The 18,792-nt window shown below is 42.4% G+C and overlaps 1 protein-coding gene across 5 annotated transcripts in view; it reads left to right on the forward strand.

Annotated features, from left to right (window-relative positions):
- CREB3L2 (cAMP responsive element binding protein 3 like 2) overlaps window positions 1-6,494 on the forward strand; it is a 205,600-nt gene extending 199,106 nt beyond the window's left edge. For all 5 annotated transcript variants that reach the window (XM_019750571.2, XM_019750558.2, XM_019750564.2 and 2 more), the window contains one exon: window positions 898-6,494. In XM_019750571.2, the coding sequence (XP_019606130.1) occupies window positions 898-973 (76 nt within the window). In that variant the 3' untranslated portion in view covers window positions 974-6,494. The remainder of the gene's footprint in view (window positions 1-897) is intronic.
- Window positions 6,495-18,792: the final 12,298 nt, after the last annotated feature.

Genomic DNA, 18,792 nt, shown 5'->3' on the forward strand with positions numbered 1-18,792 from the left:
TCTGCCCCTGGGCCTCCCAGAAATAATGCTATTCCAGTGCAAGTGGGAGAGATTCTGTCTCCACTTCTTCAGCTTTCTTCCTCTCATGCAGCGGGGAAGGTTCGTAGTTGCATCTACTTCTACATGTCTACATTATACGTGCATATTTAACATGCACTAACGTACTATTTTAGGTGCTATGCGAATATGATATGCAAATCCCTTTAAAAACTGTAAGAGGTTAGACATTATTATTATTCCCATTATAGAGAAATTGTGGGGCTGTCACTGCTTGATTCCTTGGCTCATGACACAAGTCGTCTCCCTTCTCAGCTCAGCTATTCACGGCCCTATTGAAATCTCACTGATTCTGGGATGTCTCCTGGATCAACCAAAACCCGTATATTCCTCCTTCAAATGCCTGGAGACTCTCTAGGCTTTATACAATGTAATAACGTATTTATTTTCTGTTATATATCTATTGTTATTTCAAGTTTTTGTTTTTTTTTGGTGGAGGGCGGTGTTCTTTTTTTTGGATTATTAGCTATTCTAGACCAGGGGTCATGCTTTGTTGTTTTATTTTCTACTTCCCAGGGTCTAACATAGTGCTAACCATCCTGAATAAATACAGTAATTTAAAGCAATGTATGACAAATAGGTATCAAACTGCCATGTCTGTCGTCTGCGTTGGGATGTCTCTTATTGGGTGGGGTTAAAGTAGGAAAGTGGCTATGTGGGTAGGCTAGTTGCGGGGTACTTAGGTGACAGAATTGTTACTCAGTGGGAAGGGACAAGAACCATTCCTGGGCCAGCCTGCAAGGTTGCAATCAAGGAATGATTGTGTCGTACTGCCACGTGTGAGAATTGTAGGTGACAGTTGGTGGTTAAGACTTCTTTTTCCTTTCAATGCCTTCACAGGGTCAGCGCCAAACTGGAGGGGAATGAAACACTAAAAGTTGTAGAACTCGACAGAAGAGTGAACGCCACCTTCTAAAGAGGCGCTCCCTTCACTCTGCTCTTTTCTCTTCACTCAACTCGTACGTCCCCAAACCACCTATGCCATAAGCTTTTCCTTTTCCCTGTCCCATCTGGATGAAGACTTGGAGAGCAGTGGTGGCTTTGGATGGGAGGCCGGCCTGGGATTTCCACCTGTGGTGAGAGAGCACCTTTCCCTCCAGCCCCATGTCCCTCCCTGCAGAAGGGATCCCCTCCCTCTCGCTTACTGCCATCGGAAATTATTTTAGGGTCAGGTGGGACAAGCAGGCTTGTTCCTACAGATAGTGCCAAAAAGATACTGTCTGATTCTCAACTGGGAGGTGTCACCACCTCTTTGAAGAAGTGATGACTTGTGTTCATTTGAGACCCCAGACTCCTAACTACAGAAATACCAGGATGCCCGTTGGGATCTGGCAAAGCACTGACTGGTGTTCTGCCTTCCTTAGCCTGGGTCTCCAGACTGTGACATCAGCCCCGGGAGTGCCGGGGTGTCCAGTGAGCCCCCCTGCCCCTCTGCTCTGTCCAAGTCCTCAAGCCCTCACTGATTGTCCTCCGGCACTGGAGTGAGGGCACCCCCTTCATATTCTCAGGCCGCAAGTGCAATGCCTGAAGGAATCAGGCTTCTCTACTCCAGGCAAACCTGTCCCGTCTCGTTGCTTGTAGGACTTCTCCATAACCAGTGCCCCCACATGCCCATAGTTCCGCCTCCCCGGCTTCTCCTCCCCATTTGTAAATAGTATTTATTAGCTTGCTGAGGCTTCCCACTCGCAACCACACTGAAGAGGTCTGACGCCTCCCTCCAAGACACCAAAGTCTCCTGCTGGCCTTCAGCGCTGGGAGGACAGCCTAGGCTTCTGGGATCCCCAATCCTCCCGACCTGTTTCATTTCCTTTGCTGCTTCTTCTTTCTTCCTGGAAGCCTATCGTTATAGTTGGGAAATCCCCATAAGCATGTGTTCTTCTATAGAATGAACTCAGAGGGGAAGACGGAGCGATGCCTTGCTCAGGCGGGTGGTTCTCTCCGTCCTGTCATAACAGAGAAGGAAGCTCTGTCCCTGACGACAGACATTTTGGACGGCCTTGCTGGCTTGTCTCCCCACACCTGCGCCCGACCCCTCCCTCCCCTCCCCCCCACCTCGCTTTACCCTCCTCTCCTGCCTCAGCACAGGGGGTGGGCCTGAGGTCTGTTCCTGGGGTTGGAGTAGGTGACATTTGTGTATCCATTACCTTCTATAGTCAAGTTTGGTTACTTTGCAGCTCACCCAAAGAGACATAACCTAACCCCCAACCTACTTTATTTTTTTTGTTAATGATTAAAGTAACTTTTGTAGGTTAAAAAAATTCTTTCCTTTTTCGTAGTTAGGAAATGGAAATTGCCTTTTTATTGTATAGTGTAGAAGATCCCGCTTAAGGATTTTCCCTAGCTTGTAAAAGATTTTGTATAGGAAATTTACTCACATTTTGTATTTTATTTTTAGTACTAGCTAAAAGGCCTTTAGCTTTAACTCCTCTCTCTCTCTCTCTCTCTCTCCTGTACATTGTCATTGGAACCTGTACTTAAGAGGGATTAAGCCCACACTTGGCCCTTGCATTCCATATCAGAAACAGGATTTGGTGTCATTAACATTTGCTGTCATACGCCATAGTCACATCTGTGTTTTGTGTGCCCAGGTAACTTGGGGGCTCCCTGTTAGGGATTCTTTCCTCTCCCCACTGTGATGGAGAGACTTCCAGACTGGGAGAAGGCCAAGTTCATTTTGTCAGCAGTGTGTGAAGGCTGGATGGGGCCCACAGTGGTCCTGGTAGCCCTGACCATCTTCACTGCCCCTCACATTGGCCAGGGAGCATTGAGACCATCTGGGCTGTGCAGGGACAGGAGTTGCTGGCTTGTGCCCCACTCCTGCTTCTCTCTGCTCCCTTCTCTCCTTCTCTTCTGCTCTACATCCTCCTGGCCCCAGCTGGTGTCTAGTAACCATGGGCCACTGCTGACCCACCCCTCTGTTTAAAATGTCATGTAATTATCAGGCACAGGCAGACTGTGAGGGCCTAAGAGGGCAAAGCGATAGAGTTAACTCAAGTAGTATTCGGACGATGCGAAAAGGAAGTTTTTGGATTTAAGGGCAGAAGGGGAGAATGGCCAGGCTCAGGGTCAGCCTGGCCAGTAGCCACACCAGAACTAGTGTTTAAGGTTCCTGCATTAGCCAGATGGATAACCTGCTCTTCTGAATGAGGAGGGAGAATGGAAAGGGCAGCAAACTAATAGCCCCCATCCTCTGTGCCTTGAGGATTTTTTCTCCCCTACCGATGATCGATGATCCTTGCTTGATGTCTCTCTCTCTAGACCGCCAAACAGCAGCAGGGTTTCGTCTTCTCTGGGAAACCACTGTGCCAGAACTGAGTCTGTATCTAGAGATACGAGACATCGGACTGAGAGTCCACATGGCCATGGTAAAGGGGTTCCAAGAACCAATATTGCTGCTGTGTTGAGAAAACCCTCTGCCCCCCACGCCCTGCCTGGGCAAGGAGAGGAAGCTGAAGTTATCCCTTTAGGAAGATGTAATGGGGTCAAGAGGACTCCGAAGGGTTGTGTAATAGCGGATGGGTTCCAAATAGTGGATGCGTGCATGGTTTCTGTCCCAGGGATAAGCCCAGAGTATCAGTGGTTCTGTTCCCCCTGCAGTATAGTCCCACCGACTAGTCAGTGATACTTGGTTGGACCTGACGATTTCAAATAGTAGCAGGTGTTGGCTTCCGAATTTCAGTTTTGAAAAATACGAGACTGTTAGTGCAACCAAGAGAATAACTATGTGAACTATAAAGATATTAATTATATTTTTCATCATGCAAACAAGGTTCCCTCTTCCCTTTCTTTGATTACCCAAGTAAGGGAGCCGTCTTGTAAAAATTCAGAGAACAAGTACTTTTTTTACTGGATGAGACCTGAGTAACCCAGAGCCCCCAGCGTGGTTCTTTTCACAGCTCTCGACTTTGCACTTAGAAATGGATACTGAAAATGAAAGTCCTCAGTGCCAGTTTTAGGAGCGAGTTCCTGTGAAGTGTTAGGACTCTGGAGCGTTGCTCACATAAAGAGAATGTTATATAAAAATCTGACAGATGAACTAGGTTTCTCCTTTAGGGCAAAAGGGGCAGGGATGAGGTTTGACACCAGAATGGGCAAAACAAGATGACCTTTTTCTTGTATATACATATAAATAATTTTGATTTGGAGACCTAATTTGAGGATTGCGCAAGCAGCTTTTAGCTCAACTTATTTAGAAACCAACTATAAATACCCTGCCTTTTTAATTCCTAAATCCCTTGGTTTAGCCTGACCACCAACAGAGAGGGTGGGGACTCTCGTGTGCCCATGGGCTGGACATGATTTGTCTTTATTCTGGCACTGAGTCAGTGTCCAGGATTTTTGTCATGAGTGTTCTATTAAAAATTTCAGCACGTCATGGCTCCTTCGTCCCATGTCCTCAGACCAAGCAAAACCACAATAACCGAGTCCGAGGCCTCTCTGGGCTAGCACCTCTGCACACACCTGTCCCGTGAGATGAGTACTAGGGCAGGGTGCACACAGGAGGACATCCCGCTGAGGAGATGGACCATCTGTGCTGCCCTTGCTAAGACGGACATCGCAGATGGAGGAAAAGGCTTTCAGCCTCCCTCTCATCTGCCCTGAGCAACTCATTTTGTTCTTGGAGTCCAGTCTTTGAGAAACCCTTACTAAAGACACCAGCCTGCCTGCTGGCAGTGCAGGCAGGACTCGTGGAACCATTAGCAGGCAGCGGCCCAGAGAGAGTCCTTTTGTTTGAATCCTTTTTAGCTGAGACAATTAGGAGACATGTGATAGGATAAGCCCCTCTGGGAGGGCAGTTAGAAGCGAGAGCAGGGGGCTGTAAAATGAGGCCTGTGATGGAGCCAGAGATAGATTTCAGCTTCTCTGTGCGTGCGTTCGTTCGTTCGTTCGTTCATTCATTCATTCATTCATTCCTGAGGAAGCGTGCTGCACGAGGCTCTGGGGAATAAGGGGGCTAAGGAAATATTAATCAATAGGTCTTCAAAAGACATAAGTGCTGGGTCTCTCTCCCTCTCTCTTTCGCACACACACACACACTCACACACACACTCACACACACTCACACACATACACACTCACTTCTCCCTTGTCTTAGACATCCGTTTGTGCCTTACATGTGCCTTTTATATGAATCCGGGATGCCCGAGGACCCTTTGTCCCTGGGATATTTTATGCGTAGCTTTGTAGTATTAGAGTGAAGTGGGTGTGAGAGAAATAACTTTTTCTAAAGGCTCAAAAATGGTTTCCTAAAAGTGAGCAAGGATCAGATTTGTACGTCAGGAGAAAAAAAACAGAGTTACGTCCATTAGGAAGATCCTATTTTGTAGAGGTGTAATCACATCATAAAATGGCCAGCCAGGATTAAAGATATAAGTCCTCAGAGCAGAACATTCTCTCTGTGCAAAGGAAACTGGCCCATTTGGGGATTAATGCTAAATGCCTACGTGGCCAAAGGGTCAGCACTTACCACAGGAGAAAATCCAGGTGTTGTTTCCTTTTGCCATTTGGGGCGACATAAAATTCAGGAATGCTTTATTTTGTCTTGGTTTCGAGAAGGAAGGGGAAAAATGGTTTCGAGCACTTACTAAATCCTGGGTGCTGTGCCAAGTACGTGTTAAGTCTTTTAATTTTATAGATAGAGAAAACAAGGACAACTTGTCACTCTGAGAGGGGTAAACAGCTAAGTGATATGGGAAGAGGAACAATTTGTGGAGTAGGTGAAGCTAATTCCTCTCTGAGAACAGCGTAAACTCTTAAGTTCTCCGGACAGGAAACACAGTGGCTGCTCTCATGCTGGCCCAGCCATGCAATGCTCAGCTCTTTGCCTCGTGCTGGAAATGACCTCCAGATGTTCATCTCTTGTCATTTTCACCCAGTCTTCTGTGAGTTCCAGTGAGCAGGCTGTACATCCCGGAAAAGAAAAGTCAGGGGTTTTAGCTCCATTTTTCTGCTCTCATCCTTTGCTCACCAGCTGGGGGAGAACATGAACTTTTGGCACCATGGACCCAAGGCCTACACTGCTTAGAAAAATCTCTCTTTCGGATAAAACGCTTTATGATTCTATGGAAAACACCAACACTCATTGACAAATTGTGAGTGACCTTTTTTAAACAATGCTGAGCAGACCTGGGCTACATAACCAGCATGATCTTCAATGTCTCTGCTGACAGCTGGGGTTTCCTTTCTTTTGTAACAGGTTGTATAGACCAGTAATGTTTAAGTCTAAATATATTGTGAGTCTATTATCTATTGTATTGTGCTGGGTTTTTTTTTTTTTATGGCTTTTATTCTTTATTATTGCTGAGTAAATACCAAAAATAAATAAGTAAATAAATGCTTTGTAACTGTACTTAGTTTGGGGGGAAAATGAACTGAAATTGTTATGCTTTTGTATTTCTATTTCTTGCAAATAAAAATATTGTTTTCTTAAATAGTAACATGTTGTCCAGTCTTTAAAACCCTGGTAAGCTGGTTTTAAAAGCATTTTGCTTTTCTCATGAGCATGGATTTGTAGATGTATGCCTAGACATTCTTTTCTGATTATCTAGTTGAACGACAAGGAACCTCAGACCAGCAAGTTGAATGTTATCTAGTGCGGAATCCAAGCCTCAGTTGGAGGAATACTGAGAAACATAATTGTTTTTTCAGTCAGTCACAAGAAGAAAAACAGTGTTCTCTAGAGATTTCTGCTGCCTGAGTGCTATTTTCGTTGTCTCCTGTAACTCTTCCCTAACTAGGTTTCAGAACTCTGTGGATTGGAATATGTTTTCCCCATTTCAGATGCTTGAGAACGAGGTCTTGAACTTGAGCCAGAAGAGAAGGGTCCTTCTTCACGTGAACAGTGGCAGAGGACGCCTAACAGATTCATGCTCCAGGAATTCTGATGAAATGGTTCATAAAGGTCAATGTCCTCAAGCAAAATCATCTCTGTGCCATTGCAGTCTGTGCATTCAAATTTCTGTGCATTCAGAAAGCGTGGGGTTTCATTTAGCCTCAGAAAGAGTCCCGAGGATATTAGAGACTAAAGCCACGGATCGCGCTTACCTGGAAAGAAAAAACCCTTTGTTTTTCTTTTTATTAGCAGCATGTCTAATCCTGCTTTTGGCTCAAGGAGTGTATTAACCTGTCCTCTCTGAAGCACCTTGACCTGCTCTTTTGTTTCTACACAAGGGGCCAATCCTAAGCCTGCTTCCCTCGTCTTGCTCATTCCTACCTGCAGAAACCACAATAAAGGCTCTTGCCTACTTTTTCCTCTTCTTCCCTCTGCCTACTGACTGACCCTGGTGCTTCCCTGTGTGGCCCTGCATGGTGTGACCTGCTCCCTCATCGTGGGAACTGTGAGTAACAAACCATCTTTTCAGTGACAATCATCTCTTGATCTGTTGGCCTTACCATATCGGAATAATAATGAAACCTACATTTTACAACACATTCTTTAGGCATTGAATGTCAAGTCAGAGGCTGTTCCCAGACTCAGGTGTACTTGGGGTTTCATGGATGGGCCTACTATGATTTAGGGGACTATAATGCAGATTTATTGTCTACTTTCACACTGGTTGTCACTTTTGTTCAAGAGAAAAAAATGAGAACTATAGAGCGTGGATGGACTTGTTCATGGAAAAAAGAGGTAAATCCTTAGGCAGGTGTTAAAGTTCTAGTGCTGTGCTCAGGTTCCAGGGTAAATCATATCTCATATTTCTGAAAATGAGAGCTATAGAGGCAAGGAAACACTGGGGTACAGTGGGCAAGAGAACCAAGCCAGATTCAGGAGATACAGGTTTATGGGTTCTCGCATAGCTATACCATTAACGTGTTGGCTTTGAGGGGAAAGGACACACTTATTGAGTGCCTATTATGTACGAGGTGATTTTCATATATTATCTGCGGTCTTATTTATTTCTTCCAAAAACTTTATGGAGGATATTTAATTACCCCCTTTCACAGGTGAGGGAACTGGGGTTCAAATGAATAAGAAATGTACCTGCTCAAGGTCATACAACAAATTACCTGCAGATGAAACATTTGATCCCTGGTCTTTGCTCCAAGTATGTAGTCTCTGGACTAATACTGTGCTGTTTTTTGTTTTTGTTTGTTTGTTTGTTTGTTTGTTTTAGGGCTTGATGATCTTTACTTGAAAAAAATAAAAAATGCGGAGGCTGTTTTGAGGGTTTCAAAACCCTCAGCTCATGCACAGATGACTTTGGTTTGGTCCCAAGATGTTTCAAACATTTAAAAATTGTTGGTTAACCTTTCAACATTCCAAGATTTCTCATCAATTTCCATGTTTCCATCTTCTCTTAAAAGATTGAAAGACCTGGCAAGTTCAGGAGCTGAGAAATGGTGGCCCCCATCTCTGGGTGGCCATATTTCCCTGTGCCCAGGCTGGTTCACTCCTTTATGTCACTTACCTGGTCCCTCGGTCATGTGAACTGATGGCCTCCAGAGTAGATGGTGGCTGACTTTCTAAGAGTCATAAGAAAGGGAGTAAAGGAAAGGTACTGTGCTGGTTATGGGACTAGCAGGTGGGGAGGGTGGTTAGCTTTACATAAAGTTCTTCCACAAGTCGTCTAATATACTTGCAGATTAGCCATGAGGAAGGTGTGGCAGTCATTGTCTCTGTAGCTGAGGAAATGGGGGGCTATAGCGATGTGAACAGCTCCACATCATGTTACACAGTGAGTGAGTGCAGAGTAGCATCATGAACCAGCTGTCCTGATTTCCATCCTAGTACCATTTCCATTAGTCGTGCCTCATCAGGGCAGGCGACACTCTAGCTGCCCAAGTCATCCATGACCCCTCCAATGGGATTGCTTTGCCACGTGCCACTGCCATAGTTTTTTCCCTAGAATTATCAGGATTGAGTTTTACTCAGGATCTGGGACACTCCCGAAGGCCCCTGTCTATGCAGAGAGGGGGGAAAAGAAGAAAATGGTGCCTCTCAGTCATTTCCTGCAAAAGAATGCAAGTCTCCATTAAGGAGGCTAAATACACTTGATCCCTCATCACGTGATGAACCTGGGCAAACCTGCACATGTTGTGTAGGCTTCTAATGGGCACAGCTGTGGCTAGATCGTTCAGCAATTTGAAAGAAGTGTTCTGGCCCCGTGAGGAGCCTATCTGTTCTCCTCCCCCCTCTATGCTGTTGTTTTTAGATGGTGGAACAAAAATAACCATTGAGGAATATTATGAAAGCTGCCAGAGGGGCTGTGGTGCTGTTCTCCAAGAAGTCTGTTTCAAAATGTTTAGTGTTTCTTCAGTCAAAAGTATTTGGGAATCGGGGCTGCCAGAGTATTCATAACCAGTGTTCTCCCCAGGGTTACTGCGAAACAGATGGCGAGTTCAGTTTCCTGATGGGTGCCTGAGTGGTTCCATGTGCTTGGGCTGGTTCAAGGAAAAATCTCCCCCCAAGGGAAAAAAATGTAAATATAAAACCACCTACATTGTTAGACACCACCCGGACAGAAAAGGTGCCCTTAGTCCGCCAAATTTTTCTCTCTTGGCTTAGTTATCATTTAAATGCTTTCAGTGGTTGATGCAGCTTTTTACCATGGTTTGAGGTAGTTTACATTGTAAATGAATGCAGAAAATACTGTTGAAATGGCATTTGCAGTACTGTACACATACTTCCATGCAATCCTATCCTAGGGGCAGTACTTGACGGGAGCTATGAGTTGAACTTGGAGGGGTCCTATAGGAAAGTCAGTTAGGGACTCTGAAAGAGTGCTACTGGAACCAATGACAAAAATTTCCTGTAATATAATTAAAAGAGAGTTATTGCAGTGATATTATACATAGCTAAAAATATTAGAGTACTACGAAGCTTTTCTTGAAAAACAGCTGTGTATTGTTCTATTGTTCCGTCTCTTTTTCATCCACCAGTTCTAATTCTTGGAAGTAACCAATTTCAGTTTCTTCTAGCATTTGTCTCTATATTTCTAAGTTATGCGTTTATGCTGCTAATACTCAATGTATCAATTTTAGACGTTTACTATTAGTTCTTAGTATGGTATATAAGAATCTTAACCACCTCCAACACACACACACACCCACACACACACTCACTCACCTCTCCCCATTTTCTCTCCATCTGGTTTCTCTTATATTGTCATCCTTTCTTAAAGAGATGAATGGCTAATGATGTCCATTGACGTGCATCAAGGAACATTACTGATGTACAATTAGTTATCATAAATTTGAGTGTCAGGGTAAGTGGCTGTTCATTTTTCTTTAGCCTAGTGCTCTTCAAACTAAAGGTCAAGGGGTTGGGAAATCAACTAGTGGGTTTTGACCAACACTTTAAAAAAGAAAGAATGGGATGGGAGGGGAGGGAAGGGGAAGGGTAGGATAGGGTGGGATGGCATTGCACAGAATAAGATAGAAAATATCAAAACACATTGAGTCGAGGTTAACACTTTTTCATTTATCTGTGATTTCAGCCCTGTGTGTATTTATACATAAGTATTGTTCTGGGTCACAGTGTAAAAGCTATGTGTTTCGAAAGATCACAATAAAAAGCTTAAAATTCTCAAAAAATAGCATTAGTAGACTGACTGAACTGTCTGTATAGAGATAGACAGAATGACAAATTAGTGTTTTTTGTTAGGATTCCCAAAGGGTAGTGTATGCAAATCTGGGGCCATTGAGTTTGTCAAGAGGAAGGTGTTTAATATCTTGACTGGGGAATGTAACTGTCAGCAGGTGTTCGGGGACCAGGGTGGGCGATAGCATCAGGGAGTATGGAGTTTACTTCATACCAGTATGGAGTTTACTTCAGCTTCTGGTTTTTGTCCCATGCCTCACCTCTGCTCTCTTCTGTCTCTGGTGGCTTATGCTAGCTATGCTCTGTTTGTATTATCTCAATCAAAGAACCTTCAAGAATTTTTCTAGATGATTCAGCACTTGCTCTCATCCCACCATTGCCCAAATGATGTAGTGAAAGCCTGGCGCCAAGGGGTGCCAGTGGGTGAGTCTCTCTCTCTCCTGCCCAAACTCCCTCCCTCTGATGCCGCTAAGCCTGCAGTCGTCTCCGATGCTGCTTTCATCACTCTGGAGGTGCCCCAGTTTTTGCACAAACACGGGTAAAGTTAGCTGTGCATGTCTAAAAGAGTAGATGTTATTAACAGTGAAGACCTAGAACTTGGTCAAATTTAAAAACAATTTTCAAGCTGGGGTCAAGAAATGTATTAGAAGCTGAACATGTCCTGGGTTAAAAGCGGGGCAGGGAGATGCTTCACCACCCTTTGTGAGTTTTGCTCCCTCTGCCTTCCCTGGATACCTGACTGTGGCAGCTATGCAGGCGGAAGTAAGAGGATAAATGGGTGGTAGCAGAAATTGGTAGCGTACTTGGTGTATGGAGTATCTATTTTTAGGTCCCAAACCTTACCTTTCCAATAATAGAGTGAGGCAGCTCTGTCTTGGCGATCTATCTGGAAGCTTCTACTGACACATTGGAATGTGATTGTTGTGAAATGAGTGCAAAGTTAGAACCTGACTGAAGTCATAGGGAGAAGAGTACATTCTACTCAGAGTTAATTGATTCACATATGTAGTCTTTCGGTCTGGGCACCACATTTTAAAATACATATCGTAACCCTTCTTAGGTATTGGCAAACTTTTATTGAAATCGTTCTATCAATTTACACTTCCACCAGCAATATGTGTTCCTGTTTCCCAACACACCAATGCTTGCTGTTCTCTGATATTATTTTTGGCCAGTCTGATGGGTATAAAATGACATACTGTGGTTGTTATTGTTTGAATTAAAACACATTCTCTTTACTCCTTGAAATCACACACAAGAATAAAACTGTATTCTTTTCATGTGTATTTAACTTAAACATTTACAATTCGTTAGTATATTTACTCTGAACAATTTAAGAACCTTAGAATGTCTTAATTCTAAGCAGCTCTCCTGTTTTCATGCCATTTCTGTGCAGTATTTTAGTTGTACAGTCAATCCTGGTAATTTGCAGGTATCTGTGAATTTTCCTCCTCACTAAAATGTATTTGTAACCCCGAAATTGATACTCACAGCACTTTCATGACAAATCATGGACTTGCACAGAGCAGCACAAAAGGAGTTGCCTGATGCACCTGTTCCCAGCTAAGGTTGAGCAAGGTGACACTCTGTCTGCCTTCTTGTGTCAGCTCTCATACTATAAACAAGTGTCCTTTCTGTAATCAAGTTAGCGCCATGTTGTCTATGGAACAATGACTATTCTTATTTCAGAACTTTTATCTGCAGCATCTCTAAACGCTCACATTTGTCTCTTCGTAGGATATCAATTAAGACCTATTTTCCAAGTAATAGGTCCTTACAATTGTGTCCTCTGTTCCTCTGGAAGCAGATGCAGGAATTGAGTTTGGGTAGAAGCTGTTTATTAGGACTCCAAACCTAGGAAAGGAAAGAGAAAGAAGCCGGAAGGGCTGGGCAGAGGGGAAAGACTGCAGTGGAGTCCTAACAAAGTCGTGGCGAATCCAACAGGGAGCGCTGAAGTGAATATTTCCCATCAGAGTTGTTCTGCATCAGGATGAAACAGGGTGTTTGTATCTCCTCACTGCTCAGGCACTGGATATAGTGACCTTGGGAGAGGCAGCCTTTGGCATCTGAGGCAAACTCTGCAGGAGGCTGTCTGATGATCACTCTCCTGGCACGTCTTTGAGTCTACCACATATTGTTTAATCTTTCCATTGCATTTCTCATTTTAATTCTTATTTTCTTGAAGCTGTACCTTTTTTGTTTGCTGTTCTTTAGAAAATTCCTAGTTGTTTTATCACTTGTTCTTACACCAAGTTTTCAATATTATTTTTTTTATTTTTAAACATATTAAACATAATTATTTTATAGTCTGTATTAATATTTCTCTGATCTGTTTTTTTTTTGCCAGTGGATTCTGCAGTTTATTTTGCTGTGGACTCCTGCTCATGGTGCTTTGCCTCTTTCTCAGTTTTGTGATATTTGATTTTGAACTCATCTTCTTTGAAACGTTGTCTTTGGAAGTTCTTTGAAGCCTAGATTTAAATTGTGTTCCTCCAAAGAAAACCTGCTTTTATTTCACGAGATGCTCAGACTATCTGGTACTACTTGAAACTAAGTTTCCAGTTTGTGTTCATATAATCAGCTATGTTCATATAATTGTGTTCCTATAATTAGTATGAATTCTGACCCAAAGTCTATACAGATGTGGATAGAAATTTTCTAAGATCTCTTCCTCTTTCTCCTTCTTTACACTATTATTTTACTGCTCACCAGTCATCCACACTGCAAGCAACCCTACCAGCTTCCTCTGGGGTGTGGGTTTTTTCTAGATCTCCCATTGTGGACACAATGCTTCAGGAATTTTGACTGTGTGTGGGTCTTCAATCCAATTTATAATCCTATTTTGGCTTTATCTCCTATTTCCAACTCCATAGCTCATTAAACATCCAGTTTTAGTTAACAAGGGATCAGTAAATGCTTCTCGGAAAACCTTTGTCATTATTTCTGGCTTTTTTAGTGTTTCCCTTACTTTCTAAATCAGCCTAATGAATGAATCAGACATTCATTAAAAAAGATGTTTTCTATATCTTACCCAGAATTGTAGGTGGTCTATACTAAGGGAAATTTCTTTGAACAGCTAGTCTACCTTATTGCCAGGAATAAAGGTAAAGTTTTTCACTTAAAGAGGAATATTGATAATTTGGATCATACCCAGAGGAGAGCAAAAAAAGGGCAAAAAGTAAAGAAGCTGAGAGTCCTGCAGTGTATAGAAAAGTAGAATGAGACTGAGTTATTTATCTTGGAGAAGAAAAGATGCTGTCTTTCGGAGACATTATAGATTGAGTGCTGGATTAGAATTTAAGAGGGGTTTTGTTTTTGTGCACGTTGGGTCATTGATTAGCTACGTAGCCTTGGAAATACCTCAAACATTTTACCCTCAGCTTAGCCATCTATAAAATGCAGAGGCAACACTAATTGATTTACAAGGCTTTTTCCAATCGAACAACCTATAACCTTAGATATATGAGTCCTTCGTTATATGAATCAAATTTATCTTCAAGAGGCAAGATTAGAACCCGTAAATAGACAATGGGAAAGAGGAAATGTTTAGCTCAGCCTAAGGAATCACGGTAAGTGGTTCTATAATGAGATCCTGCCCGCAGAGGTAGACTAGTACCTTAGAGTTATGTAGGGCTCAGATCCGGGAGCCAGACAGCCAGCGTTTACCATTCTGACTCGGCCATATGCTACCTTTACCGTCCTGAGGGTCTCTTAACCTCTTTGCTTCAGTTCCTTCATGTGTAAAAATGGAGATAAAAACGGTACCTACCTTACAGGTTATTGTGACTATAGAGTGAGTAACGTGTTAATAACAGTCACGTGGTACTCAGTACATAAGTGTTAGTTGTAATTATTGTGTGTGTAAGATTTCTAGAGAGGTTGCCTCACAGAGTTGAAGTGGAACTCTACCTACAGGGTCTGACACTTAAGTTCGTGAACCTGTTGCAATGATGTTGCTAACTTTTTTGATATCAGAGGGATTATTCGTTATGAATTTGTACCAACTGGACAGACAGTTAACTAAGTTTCCTACTTGGAAGTGCTGAAAGGCTGCATGAAAAAGTTAGATGACCTGAACTTTTCGCCAACAACTCATGGCTCTTGCATCATGACAACGCACCAGCTCACACAGCACTGTCTGTGAGGGAGTTTTTAGCCAGTAAACAAATAACTGTGTTGGAACACCCTCCCTACTCACCTGATCTGGCCCCCAGTGACTTCTTTCTTTACCTGAAGATAAAGGAAATATTGAAAGGAAGACATTTTGATGACATTCAGGACATCAAGGGTAATACGATGACAGCTCTGATGGCCATTCCAGAAAAAGAGTTCCAAAACTGCTTTGACGGGTGGACTAGGCACTGGCGTCAGTGCATAGCTTCCCAAGGGGAGTACTTCGAAAGTGACCGTAGTGATATTCAGCCATGAGGGATGTAGCACTTTTTCTAGGATGAATTCACGGACTTAATCGTCCGAACTAGTATAATTTTAAATTTCCTATGAATTCTCACTGACGCCACAAAACTTTCCTTAATGACCCCACCTGCCCCACAGAAATCTCTCCCCTCTAAAAACATCAGTAACAACCACTGTTTCTGCTCCAAAGGCCTTGGAGAACCATGTTACTTGATCAGGTACCAACATTCACTTCATGACAGGTGCCCAGATGGTTGTGGCCAGGAGAAATCAACGAGCTTCCAGATCAATGGTTCTCAAGCCAGGCCATACATTAGAATTACTCGTGTGTATAGTTTTCCAGAATGCTGATGCCTGGGCTCCATTCCAAGAGAGTCTGAATTATTGGGTGTGGGGTGAAGTTCCGCCATCAGTATTTATTACACACTTCCACTGAGACACTCACATTTTGAAACATGTAAACATTCTTCTCCAGCTTAATAGCTATCCATGTGTAAAAGAATGGGCAGGTAGAGAAGGGGAAATAATTTGTTTGTTTTTTTACATGGAAAAATGATTAGTTGAATAGACAGGTAGTTGGCACTAGACAAGCACCAGAAAATAAAACTAGGTGCATGAAATTGTGGATTGAGCAGAGACTAAGAGAGAACTGGTCAACTGACTAGATGTTCCAAGAATTCCTTAAAATTAATGTAATATATCCCCAGCACTTTCTTAAGCCTTAGCTTAAATTAATGCTCTGGGAGATTTGGGGGATATGATAACTTGAGGGCAGATTTCAGACTCCCTAATCTTTCTGCCTTTTGCATGGGCAACTCAACCATTACCAAGCATTGGAACTTGGTAGACAGTCCATATTGGATAATGCCAAAAATCAGGAATCCAATGAACGGTCCAGATAACTATACTAGATACGATGATCCCCAAACCAGAAACTGGCAAAAGAGGCTTACTATCTGATTAGGTGCCTTGGGCAACCAACTGGCTAAGCCGATGGACCTTTTTGGAGCAGAGGCTGAAGAAATTTGCTGGCCAGGGGGGAGCTGCCTTTTCCTGCTTCCTCTGGCAGAAACTCTAAACACTAGCTAGGTACTTAGAGTCCTCCCTCCTGACCTTTTTGCTGCAGGCATCCTGGAGGAATAAATGACCCTTCTCCCCACCCACACACGCCTTTCACTTCTTGACTATCCACTTCTATCTGGCACAAGTAGGAAAAAAAATCACTAGCCATTTAAGGAGATAGAGATGTTTGAAAAGAGCGTTCAGGCTAGATAATAAGATTAGGTGCTTTCTATGGAAGAACTGAAGACAATGTTGATAAAAATATAATGAGAGCTCTTAAGGATATTTGCTTAAAGAACCTATTAGAGTTTCTGGAAGCAAAAGAAATTCTGAATTTAAAAATGTATTAGAGGAAGGCAGAAAGTTTGTCTTCTTTTGCTTTGTCCCCTGACAAATCTGCTGACATTTCCACAAGATAGTAATTGAGTCAGCTATTAATGTTATCCCTTTCACACTCCAAATACATTTCTAATGCATTTCATTTTCCCTATTTTTATTTTTTTGTAGTCTTCATTACTTGCCTCCGAACCCTCTTAAATTTCTTTATATCTTCCTTTAAAGAGTAATAATGATTTAACCAGTACAGTGGAGCTACTGTGTTCAATGTAATTACATATCCCTACAGGAAGGCAGAAATTTCCACCTCATCAACTGTCAGAGTAACACTAAAAACCGTCAGCATTCACAGATTCAAAGCAAATCGTGAAGTCCATTAGGCAACTCCAGGGCTGTAGAGGCCCAATCACACCTCTTTTTATATGAGTTACATCTTTCTGCATAATGTGTTTTCTCTTATTCCTGCCATCTCAAAGAATTCGTCCAGAGTGGTTTTAATAGTATCGTTTCTGTTACTGTTATTTAATGTTCATTGAGTAATGCAGCAGGAAACACATCAATGAATTCTTGACTAGCAGAATACAGTTATCCATTAGCTTGGATGAAGTGATCTTTTGGAAATAGTTCCATGTTCAGATATTGGTAAACATGCGCATGGAATTATTTTTCTGAGACAGAAAAACATCAAAAGGATCCATATTTATTCCTGAGAGAAAGGGAGCACATTGGTATCTTTAAGAAGTCCTGCAGTTATACTCTTTGAAGGTATAACTGCATTGCTTTCTTCCCTGATGGGGATCACCATCCAGTGGGGCAAGGGAGGAATTAGAGAAGAGGGGAGGATAGAGAAAGACAGAGAGATGTGAGAGAAAAAGGAAACAACTGAGTCATAAGGGCATCATTCAGGCTGTTTTAGGACAAGAAAATATATAAGGTAGCAGTGTACCTCAACCCTCTTTCCACTTTGTTCATCTTTATTAGCTTCTTGGAGCGAGAAAGAATCCTAGAGAATATCTCTTTCAACTATTTATTTTTATTAATAAGGTAACTAAATATTAGAGGAGTTAGGTGACTTTCCTGCAGCTACACAACTTCTTGGCAATGAGGATAGAGCAAGCAGGGCTCTGGCTTTCAAACCCAGCATTCTTTTCAAAGACCCTCGGAGATAGAGCTTTGACTATGGAGGGTTTGGTACAGAGTTTTCCACACTTGTCCTGTTTTGAATCCCATTCCCATCTTCTAGCTCAGGGTTCTAGGTGAATGAAAACCAGGGAGTGTGAGTGCTCAGGTGGTATGATCTGAGTGCAAGTGGTAATGGAGCACCGCCTGTGGTGATGGCCCAGACAAGGGCTGAACCCATGTCCCGAGCCTGATAACATCTTCTTTAACGCAAAAAATTGGTCTGTGTTGTAAACCTTAAACTTATACAGTGCTACATGTCAATGATATCTCAGTAAAACTGGAAAAAACATAAATAGACTGTTACAGACTCCAAAGCAGTGAACACTCTGGAAATCTTAACCATCAGTTTAGAACATCAGAAACAAGCAAGCAGTCGGTCAATTATATTAGGTTGGTGCAAAAGTAATGGGGGTTTTTGCAATTATTTTTAACCTTTTAAACCACCATGACTTTTGCACCAACCTAATAATTTACCACAATGGACATAGTTTTATTATGTACTGTAGGAGAAGCTACAGAACCACGGGACTTATTGCCCTCAAGTTGCTGATGCTCTAAGTGGGCAGAGATAAACAGCAAACAGTGAAATACTTTAAGCATGAAGTAGATGCCAAGGGAGGTGTGTGTTGAGTGCTGTTCCTCAACGGATCCCAAGAACCTAGAGCTTCTATTTCTCTCCCACGTTAAAATTTTTATTTTTGTTTATATGGTAATCTAAAAAAATGAGTATATGTCAATTCTGCATGACTGGATCCTCTCAATACTAATGACCTATGAGTCCAGGAGCCCCAGGAGCACTGTTTTGTGACTGTGGGCAAGGAATAGAGATGGAATTATTATGTGTAGGACACCTTGTGTTAAGAAAAGCCAGTAGCATCAGGGTGGGCTGTGAGAGCAAGGGCTTCGTGGTAATTCTGTGTTTCGCCGAAAATAAGACCTAGCCAGACCATCAGCTCTAATGTGTCTTTTGGAGCAAAAATTAATATAAAACCTGGTCTTATTTTACTATAATATAAGACTGGGTATAATATAATATAGTATAGTATAATATAATATAATATAATATAATGTAATATAATGTAATATAATATAAAAGACCGGGTCTTACATTAATTTTTGCTCCAAAGGACGCATTAGAGCTGATTGTACGGCTAGGTCTTATGTTCGGGGAAATATGACCAGAGAGCTGAGTATTCACG

This window comes from Rhinolophus sinicus, linkage group LG11 (assembly GCF_036562045.2).
Source record: "Rhinolophus sinicus isolate RSC01 linkage group LG11, ASM3656204v1, whole genome shotgun sequence".
Taxonomy (NCBI): domain Eukaryota; kingdom Metazoa; phylum Chordata; class Mammalia; order Chiroptera; family Rhinolophidae; genus Rhinolophus; species Rhinolophus sinicus.